Source organism: Giraffa tippelskirchi, chromosome 5 (assembly GCF_054371585.1).
Source record: "Giraffa tippelskirchi isolate mGirTip1 chromosome 5, T2T-mGirTip1v1.2.pri, whole genome shotgun sequence".
NCBI lineage: Eukaryota > Metazoa > Chordata > Mammalia > Artiodactyla > Giraffidae > Giraffa > Giraffa tippelskirchi.
Genome location: NC_137279.1, coordinates 19,482,123 through 19,502,176, shown reverse-complemented (window position 1 = coordinate 19,502,176; position 20,054 = coordinate 19,482,123). Strand labels below are relative to the sequence as shown.

General features: G+C 35.8%; 1 protein-coding gene across 6 annotated transcripts in view; it reads left to right on the top strand.

Moving 5' to 3' along the window:
- The window catches only part of AXDND1 (axonemal dynein light chain domain containing 1), a 69,695-nt gene that overhangs the window by 13,969 nt on the left and 35,672 nt on the right, over positions 1 to 20,054 (top strand). For all 6 annotated transcript variants that reach the window (XR_014052388.1, XR_014052387.1, XM_081485897.1 and 3 more), the window contains exons 10-17: positions 2,888 to 3,028; positions 3,717 to 3,821; positions 8,756 to 8,876; positions 13,000 to 13,101; positions 13,947 to 14,110; positions 16,082 to 16,157; positions 17,999 to 18,233; positions 19,513 to 19,714. Coding sequence is in view for 4 of the 6 variants with exons in the window: in XM_081485897.1 (XP_081342023.1) it covers positions 2,888 to 3,028; positions 3,717 to 3,821; positions 8,756 to 8,876; positions 13,000 to 13,101; positions 13,947 to 14,110; positions 16,082 to 16,157; positions 17,999 to 18,233; positions 19,513 to 19,714 (1,146 nt within the window). In the remaining 2 variants the exon portion in view is untranslated. The remainder of the gene's footprint in view (positions 1 to 2,887; positions 3,029 to 3,716; positions 3,822 to 8,755; positions 8,877 to 12,999; positions 13,102 to 13,946; positions 14,111 to 16,081; positions 16,158 to 17,998; positions 18,234 to 19,512; positions 19,715 to 20,054) is intronic.

Below are 20,054 nucleotides of genomic sequence, written 5' to 3'. Positions count from 1 at the left end.
AGAGAGACAAAAATACTAACTTCAAAGTGCCAGCAATAGGATCAGAATAGGGCTTCAAATGGGCTTCCCTGGTGGCTCAGATGGTAAAGAATCCTGCAATGTGAGAGACCTGGGTTCGATCCCTGGGTTAGGACAATCCCCTAGAGAAGGGAATGGCAACCTGCTCCAGTATTCTTGCCTAGAGAATCCCCATAGACAGAGGAGCCTCGTGGGCTACAGTGTATGGGGTCGCAGAGAGTCAGACACGCTGAGCAACTAAACACAGCACACAGGGCTTCAAAGCTAAGAATTTAGAATAGGGTAGAGTTGGAGTTAAGAATACAAAGTAGGTGGGGATAAACAATGAGGTTTCAGGATGATTGCTGAAAACATTCATGATGTGTTTGTGGAACAGTGAAACATTCTGTCTGTTCAGAGTAATCTAATGTCCACTATTTTGTTGTGGTAGGAGCTTTTTTGAAGAGCTAGGGCTCACCTTCCATGAGGAAGCCATCTGTTGTCCTCAGGCCGGTATCTTAGAGAGTCCTCCCTGTTTCACAAGATTTTGTGAGGATCCAATAGATATCCCCAGCAAATGGTAACACCTCGCATGCCCCGGAAATATTCTGTATCAGCCCTGCTGTTTGCTTGTCCGTTTGTCTGTCACTAGTTTTCTGCTTTATGTCTTTCTGATCAGTTTGTGTGTGTGGCTGCTTTTCATGCAACTGTCTCCCAGGCCTGTTGCTGTAGAAGGAGGGTTTCGTATGAAACAGAGGCTCATAATAGCTGTTTTTTATAAGAGGAAGAATAACTAACAGATTGGTTATAAGCTGAGTAAGACTCACAGAAATAGGGCTACCACAGTAATTATTTCTGGTTGACATTATGTTTATCTTTGGATGCAGGCACCTGACTATTTTTCCGGTTGTTATTTTTTCCAATATTTTATGAGAATTTTCAAATATACACATAAAAATGGAAAGAATTTTACTGTGAGCACACATATATCTAGATTCTGCCATTAATATATTTTTCTTGCTTTATTGCTTATCTGTCCATCTAGCCATCCTGGTATTTATCCACCAATTTTGTGTACTTAAAAGTAAAAGGCAGACATCAGTGTATTTCCCTTAGATACTTCAGCATGTATATCATGAATCAGTTCATTATTTATTTGCCATTTTGTTTCTTCTGAGTCTCATTCATGATGGTTTAATTGCATGAGTGTTTTCCAATCTTTGCTTGTGTGACTAATAATTTGGCTAATCTTAACCATGAAATCCTCAGGGCATAAGTGATAGATGCTTCCTGAAGAGATGATTTGCATTTTTTCTCTTCTGGAATCCTGGCTTCCTCCTACACCCAGATTGCCTACTTTGAAGAAAGCCCAAGGCTTAGTCTCTGGGACCCAACATTAGCACTTTTACTGGGCCACCTCTAATCTTGCATTTTCCAAGTGAATAATGTTTAGTGGTTACCACTTCCCACTCCATTGTTAGCTTTCTGTATTTAGTTTGTTGCTGTTGTGTTTTTTTCCATTTCTAGAGGCTTGTGTTTCTTTCTGCGAGCCAAGTAATACTTCAGAAAGTATGCTTTATCATGGATATATTTGTGTGTGTGTGTTGTAACTAATTAATTTATTTTAATTGGAAGATAATTACTTTACAATACCATGATGGCCTCTGCCATACATCAGCATGAATGAGCCATAGGCACACATGTAACCGCTCCCTCCTGAACCCTCCTCCCCCTCCCTCCTCACCCCATCCCTCCAGGTTGTCTCAGAGCACCGGCTTTGGGTTCCCTGTGTCATACATCAAACTCTCACTGGCTGTCTGTTTTACATATGGTAATGTATATGTTTCAATGCTATTCTCTCAAATCATCCCATCCTCTCCTTCTCCTACTGTGTCCAAAAGTCTGTTCTTTATGTCTGCATCTCCTTTGCTGCCCTGCACGTAGGATAGTTGGTACTGTCTTTCAGATTCCATATGTATACGTTAATATATATTTGTCTTTCTCTTTCTAACTTACTTCACTCTGTATTATAGGCTCTAGGTTCATCCTCTAGTTGTGTTTTAATGGGAAAGCCCTTCAGAGTGTGTTGTTCCTATATTGCCATGAGGAAAATTCTAAAGAAAGTGTTTTAAAAATTGATACTTCCTGGTGAATGAGCTGCATGCTGAGCTGATGAACTCCCTGTCACTTTAAGTGTTTAAGCAAGGGCTGGATAATTCTTTTTGTCAATAGGTGAGAGATTCATCTAAATGATTATTCCAACTCAAAGATATTATAATCCTGGGGTCAGTTTTAGAGTATAATACTTAGATCACTTTTAAAATAAACGAAGACTTCTCAGTTATGGTATTCATAGTTTATCATCTGGAATCATTTCCAAATATTTTATTTGATGTTGTTCAGAAGCAAGAGAAATTACTTATTGTACTTAGGGACTTACAGTTGGTGTCCTTTAACCTTTTGGTCAATTTGAGAAAAATGGTTTTATTTATGAATTTAACTATTTGTAAAAGTCCCACTATATTCAAGACACTGTCAGATGTTGTAAATGTATAAATATGTAAGACATAGCTTTTTATCTTCATAGAGTTTCTAAATTAGAAGAAGAAATAAAAGAAGTCATTATTTTGTTTTACATCTCAGACATTATGTTCCACATAATTATGACTCTGGTTAAAATTCTCCACAATTCATTCACTTGGCATTCAAAATTCATTCATGAGCATGGCAAGAATTCACAGCCTAGGTCTTTTTCTATTTTGTTCTTCGCACATAGCTTTTATGAGTGTCTGTTCACTATTTCTTTCCTTAAAACTACTTTTCTCTCTCACGTATTTTCTGGCTCCTTTTCCTTTTTGCCTGATGTCTTGTTTTCGTTTTTCTCATGCAGAGAGCGGTATGTACAGATGCTTGACCAAATTGCCCGGCAGATGATTGACTTCTACAAAGACATGGTAACTCAGCGAGTGATGGACCAGCGCATTTTAGAAGAATTGTACAATTTTAAGAATGTTATTGAGGAACTGACCAGGTAAAAGCTGTGCTTATCAAAGCTCTGTTCCTAAAGAGAGTAAAAGATACTCAGGGAAAGTAGAATGATTAAAGGACTCTCTTACTCTCGTTTCAGTTTTTGCAAGAGAACAGAAAGGCCTGGATAGAGATGTAGAGATGTGGGTTACACAGGTTAACACAAAACTAGGGCTCTGTGTATTTTTGATAGGGAAAAGACTCTTGTTCTTCCTTCCAAAATAGAGGTGCTTATCTTAATCTGGTTTACAGAGCAGTGCGATGATTATGGATATTAAGGTTCAAATCCCGAAGAGAATAAGCAATATGTATAATAGCTATCACATTTTGTGATCGGCTAACCTTGTGGCAAGATATTAGTGGCAGGAATGAAGACAATAGAATAGACATGCCAGAGCTAGGATAGAGCAGCCTTAAGGCCTTGGCTACCAGCATCTGCCTTCACTCCATTCTAGAGAGCTCTCACATCTTCTTTCTGCCTCTTCTAGCCAGTCTGATTCCATTGCTAAACCTGGTTAGAGTTCACCTGAGTGAACACTAGATTTCCTGCCTTGGTTTATAGGGTGGAAAAACTGGGAAGAGATATATGCATGGTAAATGAGAAGAATTCCTGAGTATAAATCTGATTTCCTAGGTAGAAAATTTTTCAAAATCTTCGGTTATGAATATAAAATTGGCTTGCTCTATTTCAGGGAGCTGTGTCTGGTTCGGGCACATGATATAAAATTAACAAAGGAAGCAGAGAAGGCTCACAGAGATTTGGCACAAGCTCTTTTAGATGCTGAAAAGAATGCCAGGTGAGTTACCAAATGTTAGCCATTATGTCATATTTGCTTCACACCTTCTTTCAAGAAATAAAAATTTTTGAAGAGTTTGAAGTTTTTTTAAATTACAGCAATTCCAAAGGCGTTAATATACATAAAGCTCATTGTATAAACTCTTCCACACACTATTGTAGTGCACATCTTGTGTCTCTGTGTATGAAAATTTTCCAGGGGGTAAAACCTAGAAGTGGAATTACTGGGTCATGTCATATTGTAGCCTGTCTTGCTAGATGTTACCAAATACTCCCCAAAGTAGTTGTACCAGTGTATCCTCTAATCAGTGTATGAGATTTCACTTTTGCCCATATCTCTTATAGTCTTAAAAATATGAAAATGTATCTGGTTTTTGTTTGAATTTTCCAAGTTAGTAGTTAGTAATGTGAGTCTAGTTCTCTTTTAGATGTTAGTGACTCTACTGAAGTCCTAATGTTTTTATTCTATTTCAGGGAATTAGCCGACTTTTTCTATAAAGGGCCAGATGGTGAGATATGGTTTCTAATGCAACTATTCAATCAACTCTGCCTTTGTAAATGTGTGCCACTGTAGTGCAAAAGCAGCCAAGGACAATACCAGAACATGGCTGTGTTCCAATAAAATTTTATTTATTGACACTGAAATCTGAATTTATAACATTTCCATGTGCTACAGAATATTATTCTCCTATTGTTTTTTAACCACTGAAAACTATTCAAAATAAATCAAATATATAAAAATTTTAAAAGTAAAGTTCTTAACTCGTAGGGTATACTAAAACAAGTGATGGGCCAGGTTTGATCCACAGGCTGTAGTTTTCTAACCTCTATTCTGTTTCATTTTTACATTCTATTTCATTTTCTGTTAGAGTTCTGATTACTAGGAAGCTCTTGGGTATGTATCAAAAGATACATCTGATTGTATTTTAATTTTTTCAAGACTCCCTTCCTGGGACGGGTTTCCATCCCTAACTCTTTTGCCTCTCTTTTTATCTTTTATATTTTGTCCTACCTCCTTTTGAAGACAATGGGCTGCCTTTCTGGGTCCCTGATGTTCTCTGCCAGCATTCAGAAGTTGTTTTGTGGACTTTGCTCAGCATTCAAATGTTCTTTCGATGAATTTATGGGGGAGAAGTTGGTCTCCCCATCCTATTCCTCTGCCATCTTAGGACTGCCCCCCCATCTCTTAGGACCGCCCCCCCATCTGTAAATACCTTAGTATATATTCTTATGGATCTTTTTTCTATGTACATGTGCATACATGCATTGTTTAAACCAAAATTGTATTGTCCATACTGTTAGCCTGTTTTTTCAGTCAATGATCCATACCTGTTTCAGCAAATTTATACCTCATAAATTACCCAATTCTTTTTTTTTTTTAACTTTATTTATTCAGCTGCACTGTGTAGCATGTGGAATCTTGGTTCCCTGAGCAGGGATTGAACCTGGGACTCTTGCATTTAGAGCATGAAGTCTTAACCCCCGGACAACCAGAAAAGTCTCAACCCAATTCTTATTTGAATGTTCTTAATTATTCTCAAAATGAATTTTACATTGGGTTGTCTAAACCAGTACCCAATCTAGTACCGCACATTGTATTTTATTCTGTATCCCTTTTAATCCAGAATTATCTTTTACTTTTTACATGTTAAAGAGTGACCATATTCTCTAAATGTCAAGAAAAACATAAATTTTACAAAATATAAATTCAAAAATAACTTTCTGACTTGTATTCTGTTTTATTGCTTTCTAGAATGAGAGGTGTACCTTGATCATTTTTTGTCCACTGAATGTACTACTGTTTTCTGTAGCTGAGTCATCCTTGTTATCTTAGTAAATAACTACCTTATACTCTATCTTTTATCCTCTTACCTCTGACATTACCTCTCCGTCCTCTTTCTGAGCTGATGACCTTGCTTTCTAAAAAATAGAAGCAAATTGAAGAGAGAGTTCAGTTCTCTCTACATCTCCCCACCCCCCTATATCTGTGCTCATACATTCTCTCTTTCCTTCTCTCATTGTGGATAAACTGTCTCCTTTCTAAGGTCAGTCTCTACATTTGTGTCCTATTACATCCACTCTTACCTACTCTTGATATTTTCAGCAAATATTTCCTCTTTCTCCTATATCATTAATATTTCCCTCTACTTGATCAGTCCCACCAGTATACAAATATTCTGTAATTGCTCTTATCTTAAAAACAATAATAAAAGAAAACCCCCCTTCCCCAGACTTGAAAACCATATATAAAAACTTCCAAGTCTCTGAGGACCACAAATGCCCTTCTAGCTGTGGCTCCATTCCTCTGTTCCCCTTACAACAGACTTCCTCAAAAAGTTGTCACACTCCTTTTCTCCACTTTCTGTCCTCCTGTTATCACTTGAACCCACTCCAATCAGGCTTTCACCCTCACCATTCCACCAAATTGCACTTGTCGGAGTCACCAATGACTTCCATATTATTAAATCCAGAGGCCCATACGATCTTTCCTGATCCCTCTATTTAAAATTGTAATACACTTCATATTCTTAATCCCCTTTATCTGACTTATTTTTATCCACAGCACTATCACTACTCAATATAGTATGTTTTACTTTATTTATTAGCTCTTCTAAATAAACTTTATAAGGTCAAAGTTTTTTTTTTTAGTTTTGAGTATTGAGATATAGCAGGCACTAAACATATTTGTTGAATGAATTAAAAAAATAAACTAGACCTTCTTTTGTGTTAATGTCCATTATAAGAACAAAACATCTTCTAAAATCAAAGAGAAGGGGAAGAAAAGAGAGGAAAAAGATCTCACTTTCTTTAAACATTGATGGTTCTGAAGTAGGATGGTTCATGTTTTGTATGTGATTAGAAATTATAGATAATATTTTTATAATAATTATTTTGTTGAAAATTTAGAAAATACAAACACATAAATAAGAAAATAGAGAACATTCACAATTCTTTATTTTAGAGTTGACTACTGTTACTATTTCATGGCAAATAGATGGGGAAACAGTGGAAACAGTGGCTGACTTTAGACCAACCTAGACAGCATATTAACAAGGAGAGACATTACTTTGTCAACAAAGGTCTGTTTAGTCAAGGGTATGGTTTTTCCAGTGGTCATGTATGGATGTGAGAGTTGGACTATAAAGAAAGCTGAGTGCTGAAGAATTGGTGCTTTTGAACTGTGGTGTGGAGAAGACTCTTGAGAGTCCCTTGGACTGCAAGAAGGTCCAACCAGTCCATCCTAAAGGAAATCAGTCCTGAATATTCACTGAAGGACTGATGTTGAAGCTGAAACTCCCAATACTTTGGCCACCTCATGAGAAGAGCTGACTCATTTGAAAAGACCCCGACGCTGGGAAAGATTGAGATCAGGAGGAGAAGGGGATGACAGAAGATGAGATGGTTGGATGGCATCACTGACTCGATGGACATGGGTTTGGGTGGACTCGGGGAGTTGGTGATGGACAGGGAGGCCTGGCGTGCTGCAATGCATGGGGTTACACGACTGAGTGACTGAACTGAACTGAACTGAACTTTTACTATTTCAATATGTTTTTCTTTTTTCTACGTATTTTTAAAAAAATTATATAAAGCTGAATATAGACCATTATCTTTTGGGTTTTCTTGTTTTATGTTTTACACAAAAATTTTTCCTATGTAGTACAGTATTAAGAACATGATCTTTAATTAGCAACAGTATTTTCATCAGAGAGTTACATTATATATTTTATTTGGCCAGTCCCTTGTTGTTGGACATTAAGGTTATTTCTGCATTTTTTTCTTTGTCTTTATAAACAAGGGTCATTAATTTTAGTGCCTAGCTAGTGCATTAATTTTAGTGTGTAGCTGTTAAGGTTATAGCTTGTTGAATTTTTATGTGTATATTCATCTGCATGACATCTATGGTGATTAATTTTTTTGCAGTTTGAACAAGTCAAAGCCTCCAAATAGAAGGAGGCTTTAGAAACTGATGTTGGTGGTTAATGGCTTTCAATGAAATCAGAAGGACTTTATGTCACTAGCTTTTTATTCTTACAGAAAACTTAATGTCCTTGTTGTTGTCGTTTAGTCGTTAAGTCTTGCCCAACTCTTTTGAGGCCCCATGAACTGTAACCTGCCAGGCTTCTCTGTCCGTGGAATTTTCCAGGCAAGAATACTGGAGTGGGTTGCCATTTTCTTCTCCAGGGGATCTTCCCCACCTAGGGATAGAATCTGCGTCTCCTACATTGGCAGGCAGATTCTTCATCACTGAACCACCAGGGAAGCCCTAATATTTTTCAGGAGGAAGTGTTTCAAAAGTTTTGTGAAAAGCTACCAATCACTTTATAACTTCTGTGTTTGTATTTAATCTTGGAAGGGCTTTTAATTCAGTTAGAAGGAAAAGATGTATTTTGGTAAACGTGAAAAAAGATTTAAGATAAAGGTACTTAATTAAACTTAAGCTTTTGATTGATTGGTAGAGAATTTCTTTAAATCTTATGCTAATTATATATAATTTAAAAATATAGCTCACAATTATTGGGCTTTGTGCCTTTGTATCTTCTTAATAAAGAATGCTAAATTCAATGAGAAAAAAAGCTAAAAACAGCTATATTACTACTACACGTATTTAGAATTTTTCATTAAATGGCGTGTTGTTATACCACTGGAATACCATGGTGTGAAAATTCTAGAGAATAAAGAAGAATATGATGAAAAGTGTTTAGAGCAGGGAACAATATATTAAACTTTTTCCTTAAGACCTCTGTAAGATTTATACATGAAATGTGAATATTTTTTCTTCTATTTCCCTGTATATTAATGTTACTAATATATCCAGAAATTATGCCATAATTACCTTATGATGAGTTTTAAAGGAACAAATTGCCTACTTTAGGACAAAGTTATTTTTTTAAGATATGTATTTATGTATCTGTTTTTTAATTTTTCTTTTAGAATTGTAGAAGAATATCATGACTTATATACATTACAAAGAGAAAGGATGGAGAGTGATATTAAACAGTTAATGGCAGAAAGAGATATCTGGAGCTCAGCTACATATGAATTATCTGTAAAGGTTGTTTCATCTGAAATCAACTTCTTTTTTGGCTAGATAAAGTTTCATTTTATAATTTTCAATAATCTAGACAAAAATTTTATTTAAAAATTTTTTTGAATTATACTTGATTTACAATGTTGTATTTAATTTCTGCTGTACAGCAAAGTGACTCAGTTATACATATATAGACATTCTTTTTTCATCTTCTTGTCCATTATGGTTTATCACAGGATATTGAATAGAGCTTCCTGTGCTATACAGTATCGAACATTATTATTTATCCATCCTATATATAATAGTTTACATTTGCTAATTCCAAACTCCCAATCCTTCCCTCCCTGACTCTCTTTCTCCCTTGGCAACCACAAATCTTTTCTATACCTCTGAGTCTATTTTTGTTTTGTAGATATGTTTATTTGTGTTTATTTTAATTCCACATATAAGTGATACCATGTTACTTGTCTTTGCTTCTGACTTCACTTAGAACTATAATCTCTGAAAGGGAAAGTGAAAGTCGTTCAGTTGTAATTCTCCAGGCCAGAATACTGGAGTGGGTAGCCGTTCCCTTCTCCAGGGGATCTTCCCAACCCAGGGATTGAACCCAGGTCTCCTGCATTGCAGGCTGATTCTTTACCAGCTGAGCCACCAGGGAAACCCAAGAATACTGGAGTGTGTAGCCTATCCCTTCGCCAGTGGATCTTCCCAACCCAGGAATCAAACTGGGGTCTCCTGCATTGCAGGCAGGTTCTTTACCAGCTGAGCTACCAGGGAAGCTCTTGATAATTTCTAGGTCCATCCGCGTTGCTGCAAATGGCATTATTTCATTCTTTTTTAATGACTAACTAAGTAATAATTCATCATGTATATTATATATATGTATATATATATAATATATATACATACCATATATTCATAAAGATTTTTGTTAATTTTTATTTATTTTTTAAAAATTAACTTGTATTGGAATATAGCTAATTTTCAATGTTGTGTTAGTCGTGCTGTACAGCAAAGTGAATCAGTTATATGTATACATATATCCACTCTTTTTAAAATCCTATTCCAATATAGGTCATTACAAGTTATCTGCCTTATATATTAGTATATATTAGTATGTATATATTAGTATGTATATGTCAGTCTCAATCTCAATGTCCCAATTTATCCCTCCCATCCTCTCTTTCCCCCTTGGTAACCATATTTGTTTTCTACATCTGTGACTCTATTTCTGTTTGTAGATTGGTTCTTTTGTACAATTTTTTTTTTTTAGATTCCACATATGAACAATGTCATATAATACTTATCTTTGTTTGACTTACTTCACTTGGTATGACAATTTCTAGGTCCATTCATGTTGCTGCAAATGGCATTTTATTCTTTTTAATGGCTGAGTAATATCCCAGTATATGTATGTGTGTGTGTGTGTGTGTGTGTGTGTGTGTGTGTGTGTGTGTATACCACATTTTCTTTATCCATTCATCTATCATTGGACATTTAGGTTGTTATCATGTAGATAAAATCATTAGAAATGAAGATATGTATTTAATTGATGAATAATGCAACTGTTCTATTATGAGCCTTGAAAAGGAAAAGTTATATTTTTTTTCTCTTGTTTCTTCTTTATTGGGTACCTGCCTATTGCCCAATTAAGGGCTCTTTTTTTCACCAGAACCTATGAGTATGAGCAGGTATTCTATTTCTGTTGTTTGTGAATGTGTTAAAACTTTTAACTTTAATTAGATATTAATAAACTAAGGAAAGTGGTTCTTTTTTATCAATGATGTAACTATATTACAATCACTGGATAAGTCACTTTGGTTCTATCATTTAATACTTTGGTACCCAAGATGACAACTGAATTGAAATATGGCAGCCTGTAGACAATGACAAGATGCTTTAGGAAAGTATTATAACAATGTCCCACAATACAGTATTCAGTGTTTCCTGGTTGATTGCCTAATGTCACATCTGGAAATTACAATATTAACAGAAAATTATGACCCTAAACACATTCAAAATGTTGTCCCACTTTCCTCTGGAATAAGTCAGATCTCATCTATGACATGAAAGTTCTATTCTGATGCAGAACTTTAAAAGAGACATTGATATGTCCAGAGAAACAATTGTGACAGTAAATATATGATATAAGAAACAAACCTGGAAAAGAAACAGACTCACAAATAGAGAGAATAAACTAGTGGTTACCAGTGAGGAGGGGGAAAGGAGGAGGGGCAACGTAGGGGAAGGGAATTGAAGTATGAACTACTATGTATAAAAAAATAAGCCACAAGGATACATCTTACAGCACAAAGAATATTGTCAATATTTTATAATAACTACAAATGGAATATAACCTTTAAAAATTGTCAGTCACTATGTTATACATCTGAAACGTAATATTATACATCAGTTCAGTTCAGTCGCTCAATTGTGTCTGACTCTCTGCGACCCCATGTGCTACAGCACTCCAGGCCTCTCTGTCCATCACCAACTCCCGGAGATTACTCAAACTCGTGTCCATTGAGTCGGTGATGCCATCCAACCATCTCATCCTCTGTCATCCCCTTCTCCTCCCACCTTCGATCTTTCCTAGCATCAGGGTCTCAATTATACCTTAATTTAAAAGAAAAAAGAAACAAATCTGGGAACTAGTATGTTCAGTGAGAGAAAAAAAAACAAGTAAATTACCTCATCTAGAAATATTTAAAGAGTAGAGAACTAACTGACCACTGGTAAGAGATTCCTATAGAAGAATACCTTGAACTAGTGGGGCTTTGTATTAGATCATCATGCTTGCTCCTTAGAAGAATAGGTATGACAAACCTAGACAGTGTATTAAAAAGCAGAGACATCACTTTGCCAACAAAGGTGTGTATAGTCAAAGTAATGGTTTTTCCAGTAGTAATGTATGGATGTGAGAGTTGGACCATAAAGAAGGCTGAGGGCTGAAGAATTGATGCTTTCAAACTGTGGTGCTGGAGAAGACTCTTGAGAGTCCCTTGGACAGCAAAGAGATCAAACTAGTCAATCCTAAAGGAAATCAACCCTGAATGTTCGTTGAAGGGCTGATGCTGAAACTGAAGCTGCAATACTTTGGCCACCTGATGCGAAGAACTGACTCATTGGAAAAGACCCTGATGCTGGAAAAGATTGAAGGCAGGAGGAGAAGGGGACGACGGAGGATGAGATGGTTGGATGGCATCACTGACTCAATGGACGTGAGTTTGAGCAAGCTCATGAAGATAGTGATGGACATAGAAGCCTGTTGTGCTGCAGTTCATGGGGTTGCAGAGTCGGACACAACTTAAGCGACTGAACAAGAACAATAGGAAATAACAGCTATAATGTCAACTCCCTGAAAATAAGGACTATGTCTCTTGTTCACCATTATATACACAGTGTCTTGAATAGTCAGTTATTCATTGAATGACTATATAAGTGATTTAGTATTATCAGTGGTTCTCAAAGTATGGTCCACAGACACCCTTGGAGGTCCATAAGACCCTTCATGAGGTAAAAACAAGTTTCATTGTAACACTGTTGATATTTGCCTTTTTCAGTCTCATATGAATGTACAGTGGATTTTTCTTGAAGCTACATGGTATGGGCTATTACAACAGATTGAATTAAAAAACAAATGAAAATACAGCCCTATTCTATTAAGCAAACATTAAGGAGATTTGTAAAACGTGAAACTGTATGTTCTTCTCAAGTTTTTGTTTTAGAAAACATAGTTATTTTTCAGAAAAAGCTTAAAAATATAATGGGTTTATTAATGTTTATGTGAATTAACAAATGTATATTTTAAATAATTTCAGTTAATTTCCAAACCAATAAATAGCAGTACATATAATCCATATAAATAAAAGCTCTTTGATGTTCTCAATAATTTTTAAAAGTGTAAAGGAGTTTTGAGATAAAATTGTTTGAGAGCTTCTGCTGTATACCATGTTCAGTTTGGTTTCAGTTCAGTAGTTTTAGAAAACATGGATTTGTGATTCAAATTAGTTCATAATTTAAAAAAGAAGTTGTGATCGTATTAATGATTCAATGAAAAATTGATATGTGAAGTTGGTTTGGGTTTAATAAATTACAATGGTTTTTAATGTTTTAGGTTCCTAATTTTAGTACTTTCTAAAAATAGGTGATTGAAAGAAATAAAGTCCTGTTGGCTAAAAGACTTTACCTCAATGAAAAAAGCTGGAATAATTACACTAAGCATTTCATCATACTGCTATCATCTAAGGTAAAGCTTAATTCACTTGAGTCATGGAAAAGAGACTTCACCTATTGAGGGTTGAAACTGCAAGAAGCTTTTGTTAGTTTATAGATAAAATTTTAAATATAGTTTATATTTGTGCTTTATTGGGGGCAGAATGAAAAACCTAAGGAAAAGTGAATAAAGGCTCTTCTTTTTATTTGTCTTCTGATTCTAGCAATTTGAGCAATTTATCTAAGTTAACACTGCAAATGTTACTTACAGAGTTATAGTGCTTAAACAAAAATTTAACTATGTTCATTGAAATAATTGGATTATTGATGTATTCTATGCAATTTGATGGGCAAAGTCAGTGAGCACATTAGGTTGCAAAGAAAGGAAGTGGCATTTAGTATGTTTATAGAGTCAAATCATTTACACTAGTCATTTCGTTTAATTCTTGTAACAATCCTGTGAGATATATATTAGGGTCTTTATTTTTTGGAAAAGAAAAATTAACCTGAAATTGAATAATGTCCCCCAAGCCAATAAATGACTAGGATTTACATTTGGTTCTGTTTGACTTTGAAATTTCTGTTCTTTTGAATGTACTGCCCAGCCTGCCAAATCCTGTGAGGAAACTGGGCTCATATTGCAAAGGAAAAAAAATCTTGATTCTAATTTTTTTTTTTTTTTACTGTGGAAAAATTCAACACCAAAGGGACTATATAATAGTGTCACTGATATTTTGAAAGAGGACTATCTGTTCAATTTTTGCATCCATTTTCTATGAATGTCTCTAATATTACAGTATTAATAATGGCCTGGTGCATGCTAGTAAGTATTTACATGGATAAATGAATAAATGGTTCAATTCCATGCATTTTATCTAGGACACTTCTGACCTTGCACTACTGCAGAAGTTGACACAGAGATGGAGAAATTTAGTGAATAAATTTCATCAGGAAGTGGAGCAAAATGAAGAGTCTACAAGGGAGAGATTGCAAAGTATTAAGGATGGCCTTGTCAAATGGCAGCAGTTCTTCAGAAATAATACGTGGGTCTTCAAGAATCTTGTTTTTCTGATTATATGACATCATGTTTGATAACTCAGTCCAGTTCTTTCTCTCTTTTTATCTCATTTCTCTTTTACCTTGTAATTACTCTGACATTGATTTTGGTGAGGTAACCAGCTGCCCTTACAAGGGCACAATCCTGCTAGGAGCTTGAATGGTCTTACATCATATTGATCATACTGATCCCTGTACCAAACTGCTGCTGCTTTCATTGAAATCCAACTCTTTTTCTTTTCTTTACTCTCTTTTTAAAATCAAGTCAAATTAATGTCTATTGGCACACTTCAATATGTGGGTCCATCTGCAAATTCTGTAGCATAGTGCATGTACAGAGAAGTGGAATCAATGACTGGCAGTTATTAGGAGGTTGGTTTTGATTGGATATCATAGTTTGTAACAGAAATTTGACAGTGGAAGAAGCTGCCTATAAAGTAGTTAAGTGGATGCTGATTGACTAAATCATAGCCAAGGTGAGTGGGAATCTATATTTTAAATGCAGGCTGGATTCAATGATTTCTTAAGTTTTTTTTTTTAAACTTTAAGATGCTTTATCTGCTGAGGAAACACATTTAGGTACTATTTCAATGTCAAACTGAGAAGAGTAGTTTCAATTTTTCATATCCTCTAAGAGGTGTTGAGCTTAAAGCTCAACATTCAGAAAACTCAGATCATGACATCCGGTCCCATCAGTTCATAGCAGATAGATGGGGAAACAGTGGCTGACCTTATTTTTCTGGGCTCCAGAATCACTGCAGATGGTGACTGCAGCCATGAAATTAAAAGACGCTTACACCTTGGAAGGAAAGTTATGACCAATCTAGACAGCATATTAAAAAGCAGAGACATTACTTTGCGAACAAAGGTCCGTCTAGTCAAGGCTATGGTTTTTCCAGCGGTCATGTATGGATGTGAGAGTTGGACTATAAAGAAAGCTGAGTGCCGAAGAATTGATGCTTTTGAACTGTGGTGTTGGAGAAGACTCTTGAGAGTCCCTTGGACTGCAAGGAGATCCAACCAGTCCATCTTAAAGGAGATCAGTCCTGGGTGTTCATTGGAAGGACTGATGTTGAGGCTGAAACTCCAATACTTTGGCCACCTGATGTGAAGAGCTGACCCATTGGAAAGCACCCTGATGCTGGGAAAGATTGAAGGCAGGAGGAGAAGGGGACGACAGAGGATGAGATGGCTGGGTGGCATCACCGACTCGATGGACATGGGTTTGGGTGGACTCGGGGAGTTGGTGATGGACAGGGAGGCCTGGCGTGCTGTGGTTCATGGGGTTGCAAAGAGTCAGACATGACTGAGCGACTGAACTGAACTGAACTGGTGTTCCAGTTAGTAGATTGGGAAGTGGCAGCCGAAGCTGGTGTACATTCAGGCTGGTTGCTTCAGCCATTGAGCAACTTCTACTGCTTGTTGACTCTCAGCTGGGAGAGGAGCACAGGTGGCAGTGGCTTTCTTCTCCTTTCTCCTCAGGAATGACTTTATCAAGAGCTTTCTTCTTGTGAGGCTTCAAAAGATACTAAAGGAAACACATTTTTTTTTTTTTTTTTTTTTACCGGAAGTTGGGGCTCCTGACCTAAATGTTGAGTCTTAATTATTCTTTAGGCTTCCTTTCTCTTTATATATTACTTTGGCCACTGTGTTCAGCAGGAATTATTCCTATGATGACCTAATTTTGGATGTTGAGGATCCAGAGACTACCCTTTTAATACCGTCATGGCCTCTGACCCTGTAACTTGCTTCCTCAGGTCTGACTATGATCTGAATTTATATTGTGTTTGTAAATTTAAAAATGAATGCCTGTGAGGGAGAGGCTGAACCTGGAAGGCATTTGGGAAAATCATTAGGGAGAAGTATATTATTAATTGTTATATTATGTGTGGATTCATGATTTTCATTGTTTATATCTTGTCTTGACACCACACTCTTGCTCTTTTTCCTTCTTTCAGTGAAAAAGACATTTTATCCCCCCATAAACAAAAGATACTCGAATCAGTCGTTCCAGACTTCAAGGAGTGGCTAATGGTAAGATTTTCTAGTAAACAACTTGGTAATCAAAATGCTGTTTGTAAACTTGTCACTCTTTACCTACAACTGAATCATATCTCATCCTTTAAAAATGCCATACTAGGTTTTATGAATGACAAGGAAAACATTAAGACTACAGGGGCTTTTAAAAATACTCTTAAATATTCTGTTCTCAGTTCTATTTTTTAGATTTTTGGGTCAAATAAAGTTAGGTTGTCAGTAAAAAGTTTAGGAAAAGATACTTGGGTGGCAATTAAGGTAGTTCTGATTCTCTCATCTAATTGTCAGACATAAGCAACATCTCTGCCTCTCATGTACCTGGCTTTTGTCTTAAGGACACGTGGGACTTTAAAAATTAATAACATCTTTTAAAAAATTGTGGTAAAATATACATAATGTAAACTTACCATTTGCATCATTTTTATGTACAGGTCAGTAGCCTTAAGTACATTCCCATTGTGCAACCATCACTGCCATCCATGTCCAGAATTTTTTCATCTTCCTGAACTGAAATTCTTCCTATTAAACAGTAACTTCCCATTTCCTCCTCCCTCCAGCCCCTGGCAACCGCCATTCTACTTTGTCTTTATAAATTGACTACTCTAGGCACCTCATATAAATGAAATCATGTAGAATTAATCCTTTTGTGACTGACTTATTCCCTTCAGCATAATACCCACAAGGTTTATCCACATTGCAGCATTTATCAGAATTTGCTGCCTTCTTAAGATTGAATAATATCCCATTGTATGTATAGAACACACTTTGTTTATTAATAACGTCTTTTTAAAGGGTTCAAACTTTGAAAATAGGTTTCATTTTGCTAGTCAAATTGCTATCCTGTTACAGTAGTCTGGTAAAGGGAAATACAATATTGAAATCCTCCAAATGTTAACATCAAACTCATGACCTAATAAAATCTCATCCAGTCCCAAGAAACCATTTTCTTTTCTTTTGGAATGATTTGAGCAGAATTGAAAATGTTTGTTGTCATACATACAATATAGTTAGTTTAGCGACTTATTTTATTTAAATGTTTATCTCTTTGACACTGCATAGATAAAACTGAAAAAAATTATGCTTCTTTTTTTAGTAGGAATAGTAGTAATTTTCATTCATTAACTTGTCAGGCTGAAGGTGCTTTCCATATGTTATACTTTTCTTCATGGTATCCACCTGATGCAGGTTCTGTAATCCCCCATCTTCCAGATGTGGAAATTGAAGATTAGATATGTTAGGTAACTTGCCTTAGTTACCTATAAATGGTAAATGGCTGCGTCTGTCTCTTAAATGCTCTGCTACAATGCTTTCCAATACTGGTTGCTAATAAGTGTGGGTGATTTGTTTACATTATCTGAGTCTTGAAATAATGGCAAGCTTTATATATAAATTGTAACTTATTTTTTTCGCAAATAATTATTGATATGTCAGGTATATCACTTGTACTTTGGGTTAAACAAAAAAACGAAAACTTGCACATTCTAGGAACTTTCCCAGTGTAGTGGGGATCATATAAACAGAAATATTACATCCTTATCAAAGCAAATAGTGATTAAACATGCTCAGCTCCCTGAGGCTTAATTGCCTCTCACTAATATTTTTACCTATATAGGATTGAATATAATTATTTCATCCTGGTAAACTATGGGTTATCTTATAGAGTATCAAAATTAATTTAAATTCATTTTAACTTTGAAAATAGAATGTATGTCATATGAGGAAATGATATGACAAATAAGATATATATCTCCAAAATATTTGGGAGTCACCTGAGTAGACTTTGATGAAATCATTAGTGAATAATGTACTAATTTCCTCATCCCCCTTTCACTCTCCAGATGTTGACTGAAGACAGAGACAAATTTTCTGGGGATCTTCTAGTGTCAAACTATGATTCTCTCAAGATTATTAAACAGTTACAGGAAAACTGGACAGATATTGGCCTTGGGATATTTGGTCGCCATAAAAGTATGGAGGGAAATATACCACCAGAGCAGAAGCTCATGGAGGAAATTTTGAAAATTATAGCAAGACTCTACAAAGAATTTGAAATAAGAATAAATGGGGATAATGGTAAGGAAAAAACCAATGGTAATGATAATTAGATGGCTTGACAGTATAAAGCATTTTAATACTAATTATTAGTTTCAATACAATTAATATTGAAAATCAAAATAATACATTTAGTTTTAAAAATCAAGCAAAATAAAGCATTGAGTATCACTTTATTGAGATATAATTCATTACAATGCATCTATTTAAATGTACCATTTGATGAGTTTAGTGTGTCTCAGATGGTAAAGCATCTACCTGCAATGCAGGAGACCCGGGTTCGCTCCCTCAGTTGGGAAGATCCCCTGGAGAAGGAAATGGCAACCCACTCCAGTACTCTGGCCTGGAAAATCCCATGCACTGAGGAGCCTGGTAGGCTACAGTCCATGCGGTTGCAAAGAGTCGATGGGACTGAGCGACTTCACTTTCACTTTCAGTGTATTCATAGAAATGTGGAATGAGGTAGTAAATGGTTTAAAATAAATGAGGAAGTCATTTATTAACAAATAATTTTGAAAACTCCTAAAAGATTAAAGTTTACTGATGAAGGCAGTGAAAATATTTTCATCAAGGACAAGAAAAAGTTTTTTTTTTTTTAATTATTTCTCTTTATATATCTCTGAAATGGGAGTATTTTCATTTCTTATTTTGCAAATGAGTTTAGACAAAGGTAATCCCAGGGACAGAGGAGCCTGGTTGGCTACAGTCCATGGGGTCACAAGAGTCGGACACAACTTAAGAGACTAAACCACCACCACCACCATTTGTTTAGAGAGAGTATTTTGCCGTGATCTCACAGTGAATCAATCAAAGATTAGGATCTAGACTCGGTCCTTATTCAGACCAAAACTATATGTAAACCTGAACAATGACCTAAAGAATGACTCAAGAACTATTATCTGTTCTTGTTTCTGTTTTAACTATCCTATATCATGAAGAAGCTGTTTTTCATTATTGTCTTCTTAACAGGATAACTCAGTGAATTAATGCCTTTAACAGAAACCATAGTTCATGGTTTCTGTGTTTAATGCATTTCATTCTCCACCAAGAAGATAAGACAAAGTAAAAACTGTCATCAATGAAAATAGTCTATCAGTTAGAAAAGCACTGATTAGATAGTTTTTATTCATTAAATATTTGTTTAGGAACTACTCTTTGCAAGATTCTCTGCTAGGCAAGCTGTAGAGTAATATGAAACTAAAAGAAGATATGCCCCTACCCATTAGTATCTCATAATTTATTATTGAAATAGTAGACTTATAGCTACTTCCAAAAGTTAATGATTTTCTCACTTTTCCAGGTATCTCTAGAATTCTTCCAAGTTTGATTAGTTCTTTTGACTTCTGTGCTTTCAAGTTGGAAAGCTTCCTGGAGTTTCCTGACCTGCTTCTTGAAGAATGGGAAGGACTTAATGAAAAAATTAATGAGATGAAGTCTCAGTTGGAGTCATCATTAAGCATTATCGGCAGTGTTCCGCAGTACATAGATACGGATTCTGGCCCGTAAGTTCTCATAGCTCTCTGCTGGGTAGAAAGGAGTCCACTTCTCAGTACTTAGCCTCAATAGTGGGTATTTGGGATCAAGTGAGAAACCTTGACATCCTGTTCCTCCCAGGAAGAAAGCCACCTGACTGGGGGCTGGAGGGTGAGTGAGTCCTGGGTTCTTAACTACAGCAATCTACAGTGCAGTTTGTGCCTCACTGAGCTGGGAAGGGAAAGAACAGGAATAGTTTTGGTTCAAATACCATGGACTCTTGCCTTTCCTACTGACTCTTCATAAATTGTCTTGAATATGTATTTCTTCAGTTGCAGTCTGTTCTTAAAACCATTTCCAGACGCTTTC